Source organism: Heloderma suspectum, chromosome 9 (assembly GCF_057233095.1).
Source record: "Heloderma suspectum isolate Gila_16-S chromosome 9, 16-S_ref, whole genome shotgun sequence".
NCBI classification, from domain to species: Eukaryota; Metazoa; Chordata; class Lepidosauria; order Squamata; family Helodermatidae; genus Heloderma; species Heloderma suspectum.
In genome coordinates this window covers 25,711,086-25,730,059 of record NC_139466.1, presented here as the reverse complement: position 1 = coordinate 25,730,059, position 18,974 = coordinate 25,711,086, and the positions used below count along the sequence as shown (strand labels likewise).

General features: G+C 44.4%; 1 protein-coding gene across 6 annotated transcripts in view; it reads left to right on the top strand.

The window, feature by feature from the left end:
• Positions 1-18,974, top strand: part of ENOX2 (ecto-NOX disulfide-thiol exchanger 2) — a 51,823-nt gene that overhangs the window by 28,409 nt on the left and 4,440 nt on the right. For 4 of the 6 annotated variants that reach the window (XM_084813862.1, XM_084813863.1, XM_084813865.1 and 1 more), the window contains 5 exons: positions 2,699-2,805; positions 7,285-7,387; positions 8,275-8,456; positions 15,573-15,680; positions 18,008-18,061. In XM_084813862.1, coding sequence (XP_084669988.1) covers positions 2,699-2,805; positions 7,285-7,387; positions 8,275-8,456; positions 15,573-15,680; positions 18,008-18,061 — 554 coding nt within the window. The remainder of the gene's footprint in view (positions 1-2,698; positions 2,806-7,284; positions 7,388-8,274; positions 8,457-15,572; positions 15,681-18,007; positions 18,062-18,974) is intronic. The other 2 variants (XM_084813864.1, XM_084813861.1) reach the window with 1 other exon arrangement.

Sequence of the window (18,974 nt, the reverse complement as noted above, 5' to 3'; positions counted from 1 at the left end):
TTGAAGGCAAATAGCAAGCCTCAGCAGATATCATGTCCTTACAATAACCTGCCCCATCAAGAAACAGACCACCTATTTCTGTACCAGCTGGAGCTTCTAAACATTTGTTGAGGGCCTTATGTTTTGCCAGTATTTTTTGTTTCTGTTCACACACCGTTTTTTGGTGGTGGTGGTCGGCAGGGTGGGGTGGCGGTGTGAGCAGGCATTCGTCTCTCTCTCTCTCTCTCTCTCAACAGTGTCCTCTGCCTAGTTCTGTCTTAGCGATCTTGCTTCCTGCAGGCTGCTCCTGTGTTAACAGCAGCTTTGTGCTTTTGGCAATTGCTAAGGGACTTAGGCAACAAAAGGTAGGTTTAAGAGCCAAGTCCCTCCTTTCTGTTCATTCACGGATCTGCAGGCCATCTTACTAATGGGGAGATAGAATTCAAGATAGCTTCAAGGTAATGTAATATTGCTGCATTTTCCCCCTTCAGCCTATTTTAAACTTTACCAACAGAATGTTTGGTGCTCTTCTCAGCCCTGGGAGGCCTGAGATCTTCCACTGCCTGTTGCTCACCAGAATCCATCACCAGGCATGATAATTGTGTTCCTGTTGAACGTCCTACAGATCTCCCTCTTTCGGGCTCTGGAGCTGAGAAACTAACTGAACAATCCTAACCCTCCAGATCTAGCTTTGCTGGAGTAGGTCAGGGTTAGGTCAGACATTGTTTGGACTACAACTTCCATTGTCTCTCATCATTGGCTGCACTGAATAGGGTTGATGGGAGTTGCAGTCCAACAGTTTCTGGAGGGACACGCATTATCCATCCCTAGATTAGGGGGAAGGACTCTTCCACCAGCCTTCATTGGTGGTAGTGAGGAGGTGGTGCGTGTGTGTGTGTGTGTGTGTGTGTGTGTGGACTCTGTCCATCTGACCAACCAGTTCCATCCATGGAAAATTCCACAGGGGGAAAGCTATCACCATTTGTGTCCCTGCCAGCAGGAGAAGGCGACCCAGGGAGTTCTGGGAGCAGAGGTGACCTTGGATCTGCTTTTCTGTTCCTCTGAGGGGGCCCAAGATTGGGCCCCTCACCTATACCAACCTGGGAGAAGAATTTTCCCTTCTGCTGTAACCAACAGGAGGGTTTAAAAAAACCAACAACCTACACCGCCAGGGAAAAAGAAGAAAATGCCCCCCACCTTTAGCACCTCACAGCTTGGAAAGCTGACATCTTGGCAGTCTCTTGGCCTTGATGTCTGTTTTTAAGGTTAACTTTACACCATGTGACCTTGAATCTCCTGAGGTACACCAAGAGGATTTTGAAGTTGTGAACTCTTACGGTTTGCTTAGATTTTTTTTAATGTTTTATTTCTGTGTTGGCATTAAAACAAATATTGGCCCTGGAGTCCAGAAGGAGGGACATTACACATTGCAAAGTAAGTAGTTATTGGGGGAGCAGGAGGTTCAAGTGGGGTGGTATGAAAACCCCAACTTGAATTCCTTCATGATCCTGGGATTTGCCAATCTTTTGGTAGAGTAAGATAAATTCTTCCTGTAGTGGCCTCTCCACTGCGCAAACCAATGAGCTGTGACTATGGAATGGATTTTATCTCCTTCCAGGGAGCTGATATCTCTTATCTGCCTTTGATGTGGAATGGTATATAAATATTGTAAATATATAAATAAATACAATCTAAACATTTGGCCAGAAATTTGCAAGAAAAGAGTGACCTGTTCTGGAGCAGGGGTGGGCGACTTCTGGCTCTCCAGATGTTTTAGCCTACAACTTCCATCAGCCCTAGCCAGCATAGTCAATGGTGAGGGATTATGGGAGTTGAAGGCCAAAACATCTGGAGGACTGCAAGTTGCCCACTCCTGTTTGGGTGGGTGGGGAAGAGCCTCTGTTACTTTATCAACTGTAGGGCAGCCTTACCAGGGCGGTGGGTATTTTTAAAATTTTAAATATAACATAAACTTCTACCCCAAGAAAAACACAGTGGTGTGACTTTATACATGAACTATGGAAAGATGCAGATGTACTGATTTTGTATAATCCATTTAGTCATGGTGTGGAATACTAAAGCCCATTCTGGAAATCAACTCTTTCTTTTTGGCTTCTGAGATTTTAGTAGACCTTGCACGCACTTTCAAGCCTATCTTTGTACCCTTAAAGACTAGAAACTGACTTTAAATATAAAAGCTAGAATTCCCAGGGTGCAGGGATTCTGTGCCCAGCACCAATTTACAGTTGCAGACTTGTGGAATACACACAGCCCTGATTACAGCCCTATGTTTCTGAAGTAATCTATGTTTCTGAAGTTTCTGAAAATTATCTCCCTCTCTGGCCAAACGCCTGTGTTTTTATTTGAGTGTCTTTCTTCCTCTTGAGTTTCCAGAGAAACTCCTCTTTTTTTAGCGTTTTCCCAACACTTTAGCATCACCGTCCTTCTCATCAAGACAACTTCCTCTATTTACATGGCTTTTGCCTGTTGGGACAAATCCCCAGTACAGTCTGTCCGTTGTACTACCTGCTCCCCAAGCTCTGTAGTTCTGGCATCTTCCTAGGCACCATCTCAGCTGTGGTCTTCACCTAAAGAGTCGTAAAAAAAAGCTGCGCTGGACCACCTGCCTGATCCCACTCTCTTACTCCTTTACTCCTTTCTCTTGCCCTCTCTGGATGATATTGTGGCCTGGTTTTGCCTGCTGATTTTGAAACCGCAGTCGAGCAGATAGTGGCCGTGTACCATTCTGCATCCAAACAAAAGGCTTGGGACCATTTCACGAAAGCGCAACGTAAGAACATCAGCGTGTGGTGCAAGCAAGCTGAGGTTGGTACCCTTCTTTTCATGATTTTATGTTAGCTCCTCTTTGGCCTACAGGCTTGCTTAGAAAAGGATGGATTTTTCTAGCCTCGCCCCAGAAGGTAAGTAGCAGCGCAGGTGGATTAATAACAAAAGACAACACGGGGAGATTGAGAACTACCGTTGATGAGAACCATTGGGAAGAAAACTGGATGTATCAGTGGGTCATGGATGAAGTATGCTAGCAATGTAATGTAAACACACGTTGGGGCAGCATTCAGTCCATGCACTTCTGCTCTGTTTGCTACTAGGGTGGATGCAGGTGCTCAGAGTCACACAGTGGCCAGTTAAAAGTTATTGTATGCCATGCAGGTAGTCCATCATTTGTAGCAGCCAACCAGCTGGTCAATGGCTGCAGAGATGTGATAGCACTCAGATTAGCCACGTGGTTGTGGGGGCTACAGATGGCCCACACGGTACGAGCAACAGTAAGAAAAGAGCAGTTGCTCTGGGTTCAAGTTGTAGCAGAGGCTGGGTGAATAATTTATTCTTAGCTGTAATAATGGTTGAATCAAAGCTGTGCAGATTCTCCTTCCCTGGAGCTTCACTTCTCCCATCTCCCACCCCACGCATCTGAAGGATGAGCTACTGTCAGGTATGGTTTCAAGATGTTCTCCTGTGGCAGGGGTTTGAGACTGTGACCTGTCAGATTAATTTGCAGTCCAGATTCTGGGCAGCAGTGCGCAGAGTGTTTGCTACTGAAGCTCACAGTAGGAGTAGTGCCAGTGCCAGGCACATCTTTAAAGAAGCCCCTAAGTCAAGGGTGTTGAACCTCAGGCTTGCGGGCCAAATGTGGCCCACCTGGGGTCCAGATCTGGCCCTCTGGGATTCCCCAGAAGGCCACATCCCCATCTGCTGTCCCCACCCCTTTCACCCAACCACCAATTGTTTGGTGGCTTCCTGGCTTTTGTGCAGTTTTTTCCCCATTCTAAAAGGTCGAAATGTCTCTCCTAAGGCTTAGATACGGGCAGTAAGAGCTTTAAGCTACAATATGCTGGTATTGTTTTGTGTTTTGGCCCTGCCTCCGTTTGCCTTCAGCCCCACCCATGTCTGGAAGGCCCCCCCCCCCCCCGAGCTTCTCCAAAATTGAATACAGACCTTGGACTGGAAGAGTTTCTCCACCCATGCCCTACGTGGTGGTGACATCCCCAACCTGGCGCCCACCGGAGTAGATAGACTACAACCCCATCATCCCCAGCCATGCTGGTTGGGGATGATGGGAGTTGTATTCCATCTACTCTGGAGGTCACCGGGTTGGGGAAGGTTGAGTTACTGGCTACAAACAGGCTGTGTTTTCTAGCGCTTCAGGAGAAGCTAAAGCTGGACAGGCCCGCTTAAGAAGATCTAAAGAACCTTTGAAAAGTTCCGGTTGTGCATTTAGTTGGTGGGCACATTGAACTGAAGAGGAGAACAGCAGAGATGTGAAAGCGAACACAGTGGAATCTCTCTCTTCCCCAGGTTACAGCCCCTGATAATGTTTTAGGGTTTCATGAGACTGCAATATGCCTTTGTGCTAAAACAGGCCATAAACAACATTGTGGGTGCTAGAAGGGCAATTTTAAACCAAGGTGCCATTTTGTCTGGCCTGTGTCAAGCACTTCAGCAGCAACAGTGTTTGTGTTTCCAAACTGTGTTCCTAACTATTTTGAATCACATGGGGACAAATCAGCTGACAGTTGTGTCCATCAGCATGAGGGGAAAACAGCTGGGCATGTGTTGTTCTTGGCAAACTGGGTTTTTCAAAAGCTGAGGTTCTTTGCAGCTTGTGGCAGCCTCAGGTAAGTTATTTTGACACCTAACCCGTTGACAGAGGGCAAGTATTTTCCTGCACGATTTTATTAGTAGTTTCGTGTCTGGAATAGAATAATGGGGATGAAAGATCCTGCTCTGCCCTGCCTGCAGGGTAATTGGTATGCTTACACCAAAGCCATTTTTATTTGTTTTTTATTCATAAAAACATTTATATCCTGCCTTTTTGACATTTTTAAAATACACACACACCCCGGCCCGCTTTGGGGAAGGGCTTTCATCGTGGCAAGAGGACATGTTTCTCATGCAGAAGGTCCCAAGTTCAATCCCTGGCATTTCCAAGTAGAGCTAGGAAAGAATCCTGCCTGAAACCCTGGAGAGCTACTGCCAGTCAGTGTAGTCAGTGCTAGGCTAAATGGGCCAATAGTCTGACTCTGTATAAGGCGGCTTCCTATTTTCCCAGGATGCGTCAGTCCAGTATCATCACTGCTCCATCTTTAGAAAATACAGTAGAAAAGAACTCTGATATACCATCGTATGACTTTGCTAAAGGGGATCCACCTTGTTGGGGGGCGGGCAGGGGGGCAGGAAGGAAGAGTAGGAATATATTCCCTATGTAAAGAATGTTCAAATCGCAGAGAAGTAATATATGCCCACCTGAATAATGCTTGCAGGCACGTCTAATGGTGTTGCCTATGTTCATCTGAATGCATATCTAGTGGAAATCAAGCACAGTTCTCATAAGAGCTGAACAGGTTTATAAACTCTGGAGAAGCAGTGCGCTTGGTTGTCTAGCAGGTTGGTTTGGCTCTCAGGATCACATGGAGCAAGATGTGCTGCTCGGTACAGCAATCCGACAAAGGGGAGAAGCACTGAATGCAGGGTGGGTGGTGGAAAGCAAGATAAACGGTTATCTTTTTTCAGTTTGATTTAGCAGAGGAGAAAGTCAAAAGAGCACATCATTGCAAGTTGTTGGTAAGAGAAGTCAGTGAGTCATGTTTTTCTTCTTTTCCCTCTTTTGAAAGGGAGTCTGTAGTTTTTAAGGTTTTGTGTTTGAGTAAGAATTTGGCTTAGTGCTTACAAGAATGAGTTTGGGTATGATATGAATATTATTCTATTTCCAACTGGGAAATCTTTCCAAGTAAGTTGACAAGGCAATACACATACTCCTTATGAGATACATATTTTAGTTGGTTATTTTGGCAAGAAACTGACTTGTTAAAAAAACCTTTTTAAATAGGTTTTTTAAAAGCTGTTTTTAAGTGTTGACGTAAATGATTATATGCATTTTATATGCCCCTGAAGAAGGAGTTTTCTTCTGAAACCTGTTGGGCATGAATAAACCACTTAGGTGATTTAAGAATTGGTTCTCTGTCGGTGGGTTTTTTTTCTGTTGTTGGGCATAGACCATCCACAGTAATCCAAAGTTTAGCTTTAGTTTAGTTTGGTTTAGTTGAATTTATATGTCACTTTTGGACCGTGCCCTAAAAGTGGCTCACAAAATACATCAAATATCAAAATACAGTATCATAAAAAGCAATTCATTACAAAACATTGCATTCAAATAGAACAAGGCCAGTAAGTCAAATTCAAGATTGCGGTGAAATTATTCAATCAAATATGAAAGCAAGTTCAAAATTACCAGTAAAAATAAATAGCTAACCCACCCCTGCTGCTAGTGCTGGTTTTCTGCACTCCCAAGGGGCCACAGTTTAAATAGCAGTTTGGAGGCAGGGTCTGCAGCTGTCTTCCTCATTTCTTCTCCTGGGAGACCCTGGCAGCAGCAAAGAGCAGATGCTGGGCAGTAGCAATGCTGGTAAGTCCTATTCCCCAGCCTCCCAGAGAAGGGTGCTGCTAGGTCTGGGTCCATGGGGCTCCAGCCCTGAATCTGTTTTCCAGGGGCCCGGATTTATTCCCTGGAGATCTAAGTGTCCCTTGGCACCAGTGGAAGGTTTTTTCCTCAGCCTAACTGCCATGCTGGGGGCAATCTTCAAGAAGGGTTCCCCTCCTCTTGCCCATGCTGCAACACCCTCAACTCCATCCCCTGCGTGGTAATTAAGCTTAGAAAATATCTATCCATTAGTGCTGATGGGAGATTTTTCCTAAGTTTGGCTGCCATGGTGTGGGGTGGGGATCGGAATGGATTTCCAGGGGGATCACAGTGGGGGAGGGAAGCATTACCCACCCTTCCCTGTGCACTGTGGGCCCCCCAAATCCCCCCTCTGCTTGGCAATTAAGTTCAGGGGGAGGCCTTGCTTTACATCTCAGCTCAGCCACAAATTTAGGCCTTTCTCGGTCTCTCTCTCCACCTATAAAGGACAGGTTACAGCAGTCTTCTCCAACCTAGAGTCAAAACAAAACATATTGGGGGTTGCGGTCCAACACATCTGGAAGGTGCCAGGTTGGAGAAGGCTGTGTCACAGTTTTTATTATGTGAGGTGGGATGGGCAGGGTGGAGTCTAGAATTGCATGCTAAAGTGTTCCAAATTCTGTGAATGAATGATGTCAAATTTGTTGCGCCCAGTAGGAACTTGGCTGTTGGTGTTAAGCTTTGGACAGTTTCACCCAACACAGAGATGCTAGGCTCTCCCCTCCAATTCCTTTCCCCTTCTACTTCCTGCAGGTTCTTAGCTGTGAACAAGCCTACAGCACAATTGATAGCATCCCCTTTTAAAAATAATGCTCTTTAAATCCTAGGAAATCCGTAACATTCACAATGATGAGCTGATGGGCATCCGACGAGAAGAGGAGATGGAAATGTCTGATGATGACACAGATCCTCCAGAGACAGAAGAGTCAGGTAGCCACATGTCAAATTCAGGCTTTTTTTTACATCATTTTTTAATGAGTGCCCCAGGGTCTACCAACCAGAGCCAGTCACAAAATAGTGGCTGGTGCGGTGGCAGAATCAGTCACAATTATTTGCTGCACCCCATCATCCATATTCTGGGGTGACTTGCCTATACAAGAAATCTGAGTTACTGCTGGTCAGGATTGTGTTATCATATTCAAAACTGTACCAGGAGAGCTGCACAAAGGCCTGGCCACAGGCACCAATTAATATAGAGAATAGAGCTGACAGAAGATATTTTGTTCCTCTGGTGTACTGCTATTGCATATGCTGTATGCCACAAAGCACACAGGATCTCATGCCAACGCAGATCACTCTAATGCGGTCTGGGTGTGTCACAAGTACAAAGCAAGAAGTAAAAGTACCTTCAGCAGAGCGAGCAACTCTGGCAGGAGAACCCAGGCGCAGACCAACTATATGTCAGGCACATGTACAACACAAACACATCCAACAAATAATTAAGGGACTAAGCATATATTTAGAAGAGGGATGTAAAACCTTTTTGTCCCCTAGGGCTGCATGGGGTGTCTTCTGGGTTGCTGGGCCACATATATGCACGCCCACACATGGGCATGCATACGTGCACACAAGGTCTGCGCTAGCACTAAGAAGGGAAACTCTGGGAGGGATCTCCATGGCTCCACAGGCTGCACTGAAAGTGGCTGAGAGCCACATATGGCCCACAGCCACAGGATGTGCACCCTTGATTTAGAAGAAGACCATCTAGGAAATATTTACCAATTGTACAGATGGGGGAACACTGAAGGTGGCACTAGCTGAAAGGACAATCAGTCCATCTTCCCTGGTTTCTTTCTCTCCCCACCCCCACCCCACAGCTTTAATATCCCAAACAGAATCTCTGAAGGAAGAAAATGACAGCTTGCGATGTCAGCTGGATGCCTACAGGAACGAGGTGGAGCTCTTAAAACAAGAGCAGGGCAAAGTGGGCCGGGATGAAGACCCAAGCAAAGACCAGCAGATCGTGCTGCTCCAGCAGGCCTTGCAAGGCATGCAGCAGGTAGGGCTCCCTCTTTTCTTGTGAAGGGGAAGCACCTCTGGAACAGCCGCCTGGTGCCAAAGTAAGTTTCTGTTTTCTGTTGAGTCCTTCTCTTGGAGCAAAAAGACATGCCATTGTGAAGCTTATAATATACCCCAAATCTCTTTCCAAAATTGCAACCTGGAAATGCTCTGGTACTAAGATGTCGAATTGACCACAGAACTGATCACTTACAATAGGTAGCATCTGATGTACTTTTCTGCCATTCTACCAGTTGCATGAGAGCAGTTTTAAGAATAATTTTAATAAATTATTTCAGTTATTTGACAATAAACCTAAAGAAGTAAAAGCTAAAAAGCCATCTTGGGGGAAAAAGAAGAAGAAAGAATACAGTGCAGAAAGTTGTTGAGAAGCCATCAACTGAAAAATCTGTTGGACTCCCTTTCTTGATGAGAAATGTGAGAAGATTTTATTTTATTGACTGATTGTTGGATTGGATTGGATTTGTACCCTGCCTTTCTACCAAGAAAAATGGCACTCAAGGTGCTTGCAGTCATAAATAAAACTTGATTAAAACAATAATAAAATGCATTAAAACACAATTTAAAACACAGCAATAGCAGAATAATGTTATTCTGTTACATTATTAACATAATGTATGTTAATAATACATTTTATAATGTATAATAATACATTATAATAATATCTTATAACGTAATACATTATAATGTATTATATTATTACTATGTAATAGTGTCCAACCCAACAGACCCACTCACACACTTGAAGCCTGATTGAATAAAATAGGTCTTTTGCTTGCCAGCAGAAGGACAGCAGGTAGACATGCAGAATCCATGTCTATGTGTTCTTAATAAAAATAATAGTACCATAACCAGGGAGCATGATCTGACTCAGGATTTCGATGCTGTATCTAATCAGATGACAAAAACTGGAAATTGGTATCAGTACAGCATAAATTGCTCCTCTCTAATTATCCAAAGGCCAAGGGACATGTTATCTCAGACTCCGCATAAGCTCCATTTAATGCACACCCTAGAGCCAATCATTTTGGGGGCGCCTTTCATTACTGATAGTGTTGTTGCTGTTCAGTCGTATCCGACTCTTCGTGACCCCATGGACCATAGCACACCAGGCCTTCCTGTCCTGCGCTCTCTCCCGGAGTGTGCTCAAGTTCATATTCATTGTATCGGTGATGCTATCTAGCCATCTCATCCTCTGCCGTCCCCTTCTCCTTTTGCCTTCAGTCTTTCCCAGCATCAAGGTCTTTTCCAGAGAGTTTTCTCTTCGCATTAGGTGGCCAAAATATTTGAGCTTCAGCTTCAGCATCTGTCCTTCCAATGAGCCCTCAGGGTTGATTTCCTTTAGGATTGACTGATTTGACCTCCTTGCAGTCCAGGGGACTCGTAAGAGTCTTCTCCAGCACCACAGTTCGAAAGCATCAATTCTTTGGCGCTCAGCCTTCCTTATAGTCCAGCTCTCACAGCCATACATTACTACTGGGAAAACCATAGCTTTGATTAGACGGACCTTTGTTGGCAAGGTGATGTCTCTGCTTCTTACCATGCTGTCTAGGTTTGCCATAGCTTTCCTCCCAAGGAGCAAGCGTCTTTTAATGTCATGGCTACAGTCACCATCTGTGGTGATCTTGGAGCCCAAGAAAGTAAAATCTGTCACTGCTTCCATTTCTTCCCCTTCTATATGCCAGGAAGTGATGGGGCCAGATGCCATGATCTTCGTTTTTTTAATGTTGAGTTTCAAACCAGCTTTTGCACTCTCCTCTTTCACCCTCAACAAGAGGCTCTTGAGATCCTCTTCGCTTTCTGCCATTAGGGTGGTATCATCTGCATATCGGAGGTTGTTGATAATTCTCCCGGCAATCTTAATTCCAACCTGTGATTCATCCAACCCGGCGTTTCTCATGATGTACTCTGCATATAAGTTAAATAAGCAGGGTGACAATATGCAGCCTTGTCGTACTCCTTTCCCAGTTTTGAACCACTCGGTTGTTCCATATCTGGTTCTTACTGTTGCTTCTTGACCCTCGTACAGGTTTCTCAGGAGACAGGTAAGGTGGTCTGGTACTCCCATCACTTTAAGAATTTACCACAGTTTGTTGTGATCCACACAATCAAAGGCTTTAGCGTAGTCAATGAAGCAGAAATAGACTTTTTTTGGAATTCTCTTGCTTTCTCCATGATCCAGCGGATGTTGGCGATTTGATCTCTAGTTCCTCTGCCTCTTCGAAACCCAGCTTGTACTTCTGGTAGTTCTCGGTTCGCATACTGCTGAAGCCTAGCTTGTAGGATTTTGAGCATCACCTTGCTGGCATGTGAAATGAGCGCAATTGTGCGGTAGTTTGAACACTCTTTGGCGTTGCCCTTCTTTGGAATTGGAATGTAAACTGACCTTTTCCAGTCTTGCGGCCATTGTTGAGTGTTCCAAATTTGTTGGCATATTGATTGCAGCACTTTCACAGCATCATCTTTTAGGATTTTAAATAGCTCAGCTGGAATACTGTCATCTCCGCTAGCTTTGTTGTTACTAATGCTTCCTAAGGCCCACTTGACTTCACTCTCTAGGATGTCCGGCTCAAGTTCAGTGACCGCACTATCATGGCTATCAGGGACATTCAGATCTTTCCTGTATAGTTCTTCTGGGTATTCTTGCCACCTCTTCTTAATCTTATCTGCTTCTGTTAGGTCCCTGCCTTCTTTGTCCTTTATCATGCCCGTCTTTGCACAAAACGTTCCCTTGAGATCTCCGATTTTCTTGAAGAGATCTCTAGTCTTTCCCATTCTGTTGTTTTCCTCGATTTCTTTGCATTGTTCATTTAAGAAGGCCTTCTTGTCTCTCCTTGCTATTCTCTGGAACTCTGCATTCAGTTGGGTATATCTTCCCCTTTCTCCCTTGCTTTTCGCTTCCCTTCTTTCCTCAGCTACTTGTAAAGCCTCCTCAGACAGCCACTTGGCTTTCTTGCATTTCTTTTTCTTTGGGATGGATTGAGTTGCTGCCTCCTGAACAATGTTACGGACCTCCGTCCATAGTTCCTCAGGCACTCTGTCTATCAGGTCTAATCCCTGAAATCTATTCCTCACCTCCACTGTATATTCATAAGGGATATGATTGAGGTCATACCTGAATGGTTTAGTGGTTTTCCCTACGTTCTTCAATTTAAGCTGAAATTTTGCAACAAGAAGCTCATGATCTGAGCCACAGTCAGCTCCAGGTCTTGTTTTTACTGACTGTGTAGAGCTTCTCCATCTTTGACTGCAAAGGACATAACCAATCTGATTTCGATATTGACCATCTGGTGATGTCCATGTGTAGAGTCGCCTCTTGTGCTGTTGGAAAAGAGTGTTTGCTATGATCAGCGTGTTCTCCTGGCAAAACTCTATTAGCTTTTGTCCTGCTTCATTTTGTGCACCAAGGCCATGCCTGCCTGTTATCCCGGTGATTTCTTGACTTCCTACTTTAGCATTCCAATCCCCTATGATGAAGAGGACATCTTTTTTTGGTGTTAGTTCTAGAAGGTGTTGTAGGTCTTCATAGAACCGATCAACCTCAGCTTCTTCGGCATCAGTGGTTGGGGCATAGACTTGAATTACTGTGATGTTGAATGGTTTGCCTTGGATTTGTACTGAGATCATTCTATCGTTTTTAAGATTGTACCCCAGTACTGCTTTTCCCACCCTTTTGTTGACTATGAGTGCTACTCCATTTCTTCTAAGGGATTCTTGCCCACAGTAGTAGATATGATGGTCACCTGAATTAAATTCGCCCATGCCTGTCCATTTGAGTTCGCTGATTCCCAAGATGTCGATGTTCAATCTTGCCATCTCATGTTTGACCACCTCCAGCTTACCTTGATTCACTGATCTTACATTCCAGGTTCCTAAACAATATTGTTCTTTACAGCATAGGATTTTCTTTTCACCACCAGACACATCCACAGCTGAGTGTCCTTTTGGCTTTGGCCCAGCCGCTTCACTCTTTCTGGCTCTACTTGGAAATACCCTCTGCTCTTCCCCAGTAGTATATTGGGCACCTTCTGACCTGAGGGTCTCATCTTCCGGTGTCATCTCTTTTAGCCTTGTGATACATTCCATGGGGTTTTCTTGGCAAGAATACTTGAGTGGGTTGCCATTTCCTTCTCCAGTGGACCACATTTTGTCAGAACTCTCTGCCATGACCTGTCCGTCTTGGGTGGCCCTGCACGGCATAGCTTATGGTTTCACTGATATTGTACAGGTTGAATATTTATTCTTCACCTATAAACATGCTCGGGCAGTAGTGTCCTTTCAGAAATGGCAAACTGCCAGGAAAAGGTATTGAAGGAAGGCTGTGTTTTTAAATGAAGGGTTTAATCAATGAACAGTGTCCATGTGGCTTGGGGAGCTTTTCAGTGACTAAGGGCCTTGTGCATGTTTAGACAGAAAAAAAGGCCTACAAGTCCCAGCATGCCCCAGCCAGCCATGCTGCCTGGGGCATGCTGGAACTTGTAGGCCTTTTTTTCTTTACATAATCATGCGAACCTTGACCTAGTCATGTGAACGGGGGCTGATCAGTGTGATTCTCTCCCACAGAACTGGCACCGTCATAGGGTACCTAAAGTGCATGTCTTAAGCAGCTGTTTCAGAGGTGCTGTTTGTGTCCCTAAGTACACCACAAGGCGGAAGAACAATAGGCCGTCTCTTGCTCCCCAAAATGACAGCTGCAGATATTTATATCTAAAAAAAGGATATTGTAGAGCTGGAAAAAGTACAGAAAAGGACAACTAAAATGATCAAGGGGCTGGAACATCACCCCTATGAGGAAAGATTGCAACAGCTGGGATTGTTTAGCTTGGAAAAAAGGAGGGTAAGGGGAGACATGATAGAGGTATACAAAAGTATGCATGGTGTGCAGAATGTTGAGATGTTTTTCTCCCTCTCTCATAATACTAGAACCCAGGGTCATCCCATGAAGCTGATTGGTGGGAAATTCAGCTCAGATAAAAGTTCACACAGCACATAGTTAAACTATGGAATTTACTACCACAGGATGTAGTGATGGCCACCAATTTGGATGGCTTTAAAAGGGGGTTAGACAAATTCCTGGAGGAGAAGGCTTATTGATGGCTACTGATGGCTAGATAGCATCACGGATGCAATGAATATGAACTTGAGCACGCTCCGGGAGAGAGCGCAGGACAGGAAGGCCTGGCGTGCTATGGTCCATGGGGTCACGAAGAGTCGGACACGACTGAACGACTGAACAACAACAAGTCTTGATGCCTCTATGCTACCTCCAGTATCAGGGTCAGCATGCCTATGTATACCAGATGCTGGGGAACATGGGTGGGAGGGTGCTGTTGCACTCATGTCCTGCTTGTGGGTTACCCGTGGGCAGCTGGTTGGCCACTGTGTGAACAGAATGCTGGACTAGATGGACCCTTGGTCTGCTCCAGCAGCGCTGTTATTATGCTCTTATTATCCCCCAAGAGAAGGGTGTTTAGGTTAATTTGAATTGTCTTCCAGTAGGACCTCTCCTTCATTCATCCTTTGAAAACAGACAGCTCAGGTAACTTTAACTTTTGTGTGCAAAAGAGGCAGTATGAGCAGTTTGCCCCTGTGCTTGAAATGGGATGAGGGCTTCCAGATGGAGGGCTTCCAGCATTATCAATGAGAAGGCATTGTGCAGCTATTCCGCTTTTTCTCTTTAATGGATTTTTCTGCTGAATGAAGAAAGGTGGAAGAAGCGGTGGGAAAACATGGGAGGGTTACGAGTGGAAGACGTTGACATCTGAATACCCCCCTCCCTCCCCTGTAAAATTCTGTGAATGAGTGATGGCGTGATATAAGCCTTGCCTGGAAGTATCACAATTCTCATCATGTTTTGGGGGGTCAGCCTCCCTAGTTGCTTCTGCTCTCACTTTTTTTGGATACCGTTGGAGAGAGAACACTGAACTAGATTTATCTTGTCCTCAGCCAGCAAGGCAGTTTTTCCTTTTCTGAATCCCTGGACGGGTTGGTACTTTCAGGATTGGGGTTCTGGTTGACTGAAGTCTGGATGTCCCCATTGGAAAGCAGAAGGATGCGCTAAAAGGAAAACTCTGATCTGCTCTACCACTTCGCAGTTCAGCAGAAGATCTGCTTCTGTGGGCTGGCATCTTCAGTTAGCCTCTGCCCTCCTTCCTCTGGAATGAAAAGCCTGGATCGCAGACCAGAGGCCAAGAGAGGCTTCCATGCACACAACACACCATGCATTGCTAATAATCCTGTATCGTATCTTTGTGATGGATTTTAATTGTGAGGCACTTTGGGAGTCAAACACATAAGGCAGAGGCCTCGATCCTGTTCTTAAGTTTAGAATGTTGGGGTTGGGGGTTGTTGTGCCCTCCATGTGGATTGGGGTGGGGGGAGCGTGAGTTGGAAAGGAGATTAGGCCAGAAAAGGGACTTCCTTGGAAGAGAGCTTAGAAGAAAATGGTGTGTGGGGTGGGGGGTGGGAAAGCAGATGAGGCTAGGCCATTAACACTTTATTCTATTTAAGGTTAGTTAAAAACATCAGAGCCATGCTGAATCAGACTAAGAGTCCATCTCGTCCAGCATTCTGTTCACACAGTGGCCAAGCAACCACTAATTTTTGCTATTTTGCGTACAGTTCAATTTATTGTAACTTCTGCATTGCCTCTCTGGGATTTGGTCAGCTAAAAATTCAATCAATATATATAATGATTATAAATATTTATTTATTTATTTAAAGTATGTTTATCCTGCTCCTCAGTCAAAAAGGGCACCAAGAGTGCCTGACATGTACAGTAATTGGTGAAACAAGACGGTCACTGCCTGCAGGCCTACAGTCTAATAAGACACGACACACAAGGAAAAAGCGATGGGGAGGGAAGAGGAAAAAATTAAAAAGGCTATCAGCAAGTCTGGTGGAATGGCTCTGCTTTCCCTCTCTTGTCTCCTGGGGAGCAGTCCAACTGGAGCAGGTGGTGATGTTCCCCTTGCCTGTTCCTGTCTCCCTCACCCTTCTTCTTTCCCACCAAGCAGTTGATGTCAGTTAACGTGGTGGCTGTGGAGGAGGAATCCAGCTTCACTAAAACTGTGTACGTGTTTTTCCTCCCTTCCAGCATCTTTTGAAACTACAAGACGAATGTGAAAGAAGAGAAGCTGAACTTGAAAAAACAAAGGAAGAAAAAGTACAGCTAGACAAAGCGCTTGAAAGCGTAAAAGAAAAGGTAGGAGTGGTTGCCAGTTTCCGATCTTGCGGGCTCCTGTTTTCCATAGTAGCTGTTTCAACACTTGAGTCCTTTGCCAGCTTTTCTCCTAAACAGTGTGTATGATGTTGCATGTTGGCAGCATTAGGTTCTGGAGGCTGGCACAAATATTTCTGTCTGCTGCTTTACCTTTAGAAGAATAAATAAATAAAGCAGGGGTGAGGAACATGTGGCCCTCCAGATGTTTTGGCCTACAACTCCTATCATGTCTCTAGTCAAAGGAGAGGGATGATAGGAGTTGTGGGTCGAAACATCTGGAAAGCTGCAAATTGCCCACTGCTGAAATAAAGCAAAGCACCCTTCTTTCTCCTGCTCTTCAAAAGACAATGATTTTAAGCACATGGGCAGTGAGGATGTGGAAACCAAAAGGGTAAGGTGGGCTTGGCGACAGCTTCCTAGAAGGTGGGCTAATGAAAACTAAACCCTGTGCCAAGGAGATCTGAGTTCTGTGTGAAGAACAGAAAATTAATTCTTTGATCTGAGTAAATCCGTACTTTTCATGTTTGGTTTATATGTAGGCTTGCAATGTTCTTAATCAAATGTCTCTGATACAAATAAAAACCTGCTGTCTGATTAAAGCTAATTATTTTTTCTGCATGAATTACAAAAACCTGTGAACGGCAGGCTCCTTCTTAGAAGGGGCAATCCCCAACCCACTCCTTTTCTCTTGCTCTCAGGGAGCTGCCTCTTCTGAGATGGTGCCTGCTACGACATGTGCATGTATCATCTTAAAAACAAGGAAAGGATGTCCTTTTCTTCAGAAATACAGTTTTATTTTTATACACATTTATGTTGATTGAATTAATTCTTCAACTGCAGCTCACACGATTAATTGACTTACAGTGTGAGCCTGTGCGTATTTACTCAGAAGTAAATATGCACTGTGTTCAATGAGGTTTACTTCCCACTGTGTTCAATGAGGTTTACTTCCCACTGTGTTCAATGAGGTTTACTTCCAGGAAAGTGTGTTTTGGGATTGGAGCGTCAGATTTCTTTAATTTGGCGAAAGCCCAAGATATGTAAATAATCCTGCTACTCATGAGGATGAGCATAGAGCCACACAGAGATTTGGGGCCACTGAAAATGCTGTTCCACCCCACTCCCCTACTCTGTCTTCTGAGACTTTATCAAACCTTACCCACACAATTTCAAACCTATACTTTTAGCTTTAGGGCTTAGAGAAGAGGCTTGTTTAAAAATGAATGCTTAGCTTCTAAGGATGCTATATTATGTGCCCAGTGCTAAATTCTGTGTTTGTATACTGCTGGAATTCAATACTGAGAGCGAATGTGGTATGATAGTTAGACCAGGACCATGGAGATTGGGTTCAAATTCTGACCCAGACATAAAATTCACTTGGTGGCCTTGGGCCAGTCTCTTTGTTAGCCTAACCTACCTCACAAGGTTGTTGTGAAGTTAAAATGGGGAAGGCCAGTGTGGTGTAATGGCTAGAGTGTTGGATGGGGAATTGGGAGACCCGAGTTCAAGTCCCAACTCGGCCAGGGAACCTCACTGGATGACTTCGGGCCAGTCACAGACTCTCAGGTCCAACCTACCTCACAAGGTTGTTGTTGTGAGGCTAAAATGGAGAGGAGGAAGATTACCATCTATGCCATCTTCAGTTCCTTAAGGAGGAAAAAAGGTGGGATATAAATGTAATAAATACATAAATAAGGCAAGAACCATGTATGCTGTGCTGAGCTCCTTGGAGGAAGGTGGGATCAAAATGTATGTACAGACATATATACAGAATCCAGCCTTGGTCAAAACAGCCTTGAAGTTTGTAACAACCTATACACTGGAATTGAAATGAACAAAACAAAGGTACATGACATTGTAAAACTTGCATAATACCTGTGAGGAATTTAGATATCTTACATCTAAAAAGTCACTACAGTCTTATGTTAGAGCAGACAGTATTGCATTTCATATCTGCTTCTCTTTCTTTGAATTGTTTCCACATAACGATTTTACAGTGTTCTTGTTTTAATTGTGCGTGTTTTCATTATTGTATCACTTTAGGAGCTTTCACTGAAAAATGACTTGTAAATTTTATAATAATAATAATAATAGCAGTGGGCTAGTGGTTACACTTGATTTTCCACTTGATTATTCAGATAGCTTACTGTTGAGTTCAGTATTGAACATGACAACAAGCTAAGACTGTTTCAATGATCATGAGAGGAAGGGACTAAAGTGGTCACATAATAAGGATTCTTCGGGAACTATGGAACTTCTGAAACGACGCTTCTGGAACTATGACTGTTACTTTCCCCTATTGAAAATAGCAGGAGCTGACAACTGGACCAGACTGGGGGAAAGAGTCCATTGATCAAGAACATGTGAGTCTGTGGGTTTTTCTCTGAATCCTTCTGAGTGGGAGTATTTTGTATGAGTCCAGGTTCCAGTGCAACTGGTTTATATAAAGTAACCCAGCCTCTGTGTCAAGTAGTGGAGAGTGTTTTCCTTCCTTTGCCACAAACCCTAGATGGAGCTTAAATCAGGAAAACAGACTGCAACAGCTTTGAAACACAAAGCCAACATCTGTGGTTGGGAGGTAGACTCTTCTGAGCCTAGAAGTTCCCTCTATGTTAAACATAGATGGCCTTTAGCCAGTGCTTGAGCACACTCCGGGAGAGAGCAGAGGACAGGAAGGCCTGGCGTGCTATGGTCCATGGGGTCACGAGGAGTCGAACACGACTTAACAACTGAACAACAAAGACCTAAGCTCCATGAGTTTGTCTAATCCCCTTTTTAAAAGCCATCTAAGCTAGTGTCTATCATTACAGCTTGTGACAGTGAATCCCATCAGTTCATTCCATCTTGTGTGAAGAAGTGTATGCATTGTTCAGTCCTGACCGTAATCAGCTTAACCGAGTCCCTCTGGCTTTTTAGTATGAGGAGGGAAGGCTGTATGTTGTCTGACTCCGAAGCGTAATTGTATGCTTTCAAGAAGGTATGCTGGCCTGATGCTGCAGGTGCAAAATGCATGAAAAATGTGTTGTATGTAAATGAGTCAGCATCCATTGTGGGGTGTGTGTGTGTGTGTGTAAGTGTAAGAAAGAGGGAGGAAGAGGAAGAGATTTCACCTGGGATTGAGATCTAAAGTGTTTCTCTCCTCCAGCACCCATTATCTGCAATATATCCACCCTGTAATTTTTATCAGTTAGCTGTCTGTTTCAGTACGCTTGCCATGCAGGATGCAACTGATAAATTAATTGACAAATTGCTAGGATACAAGGCCTGTGCCAGAAA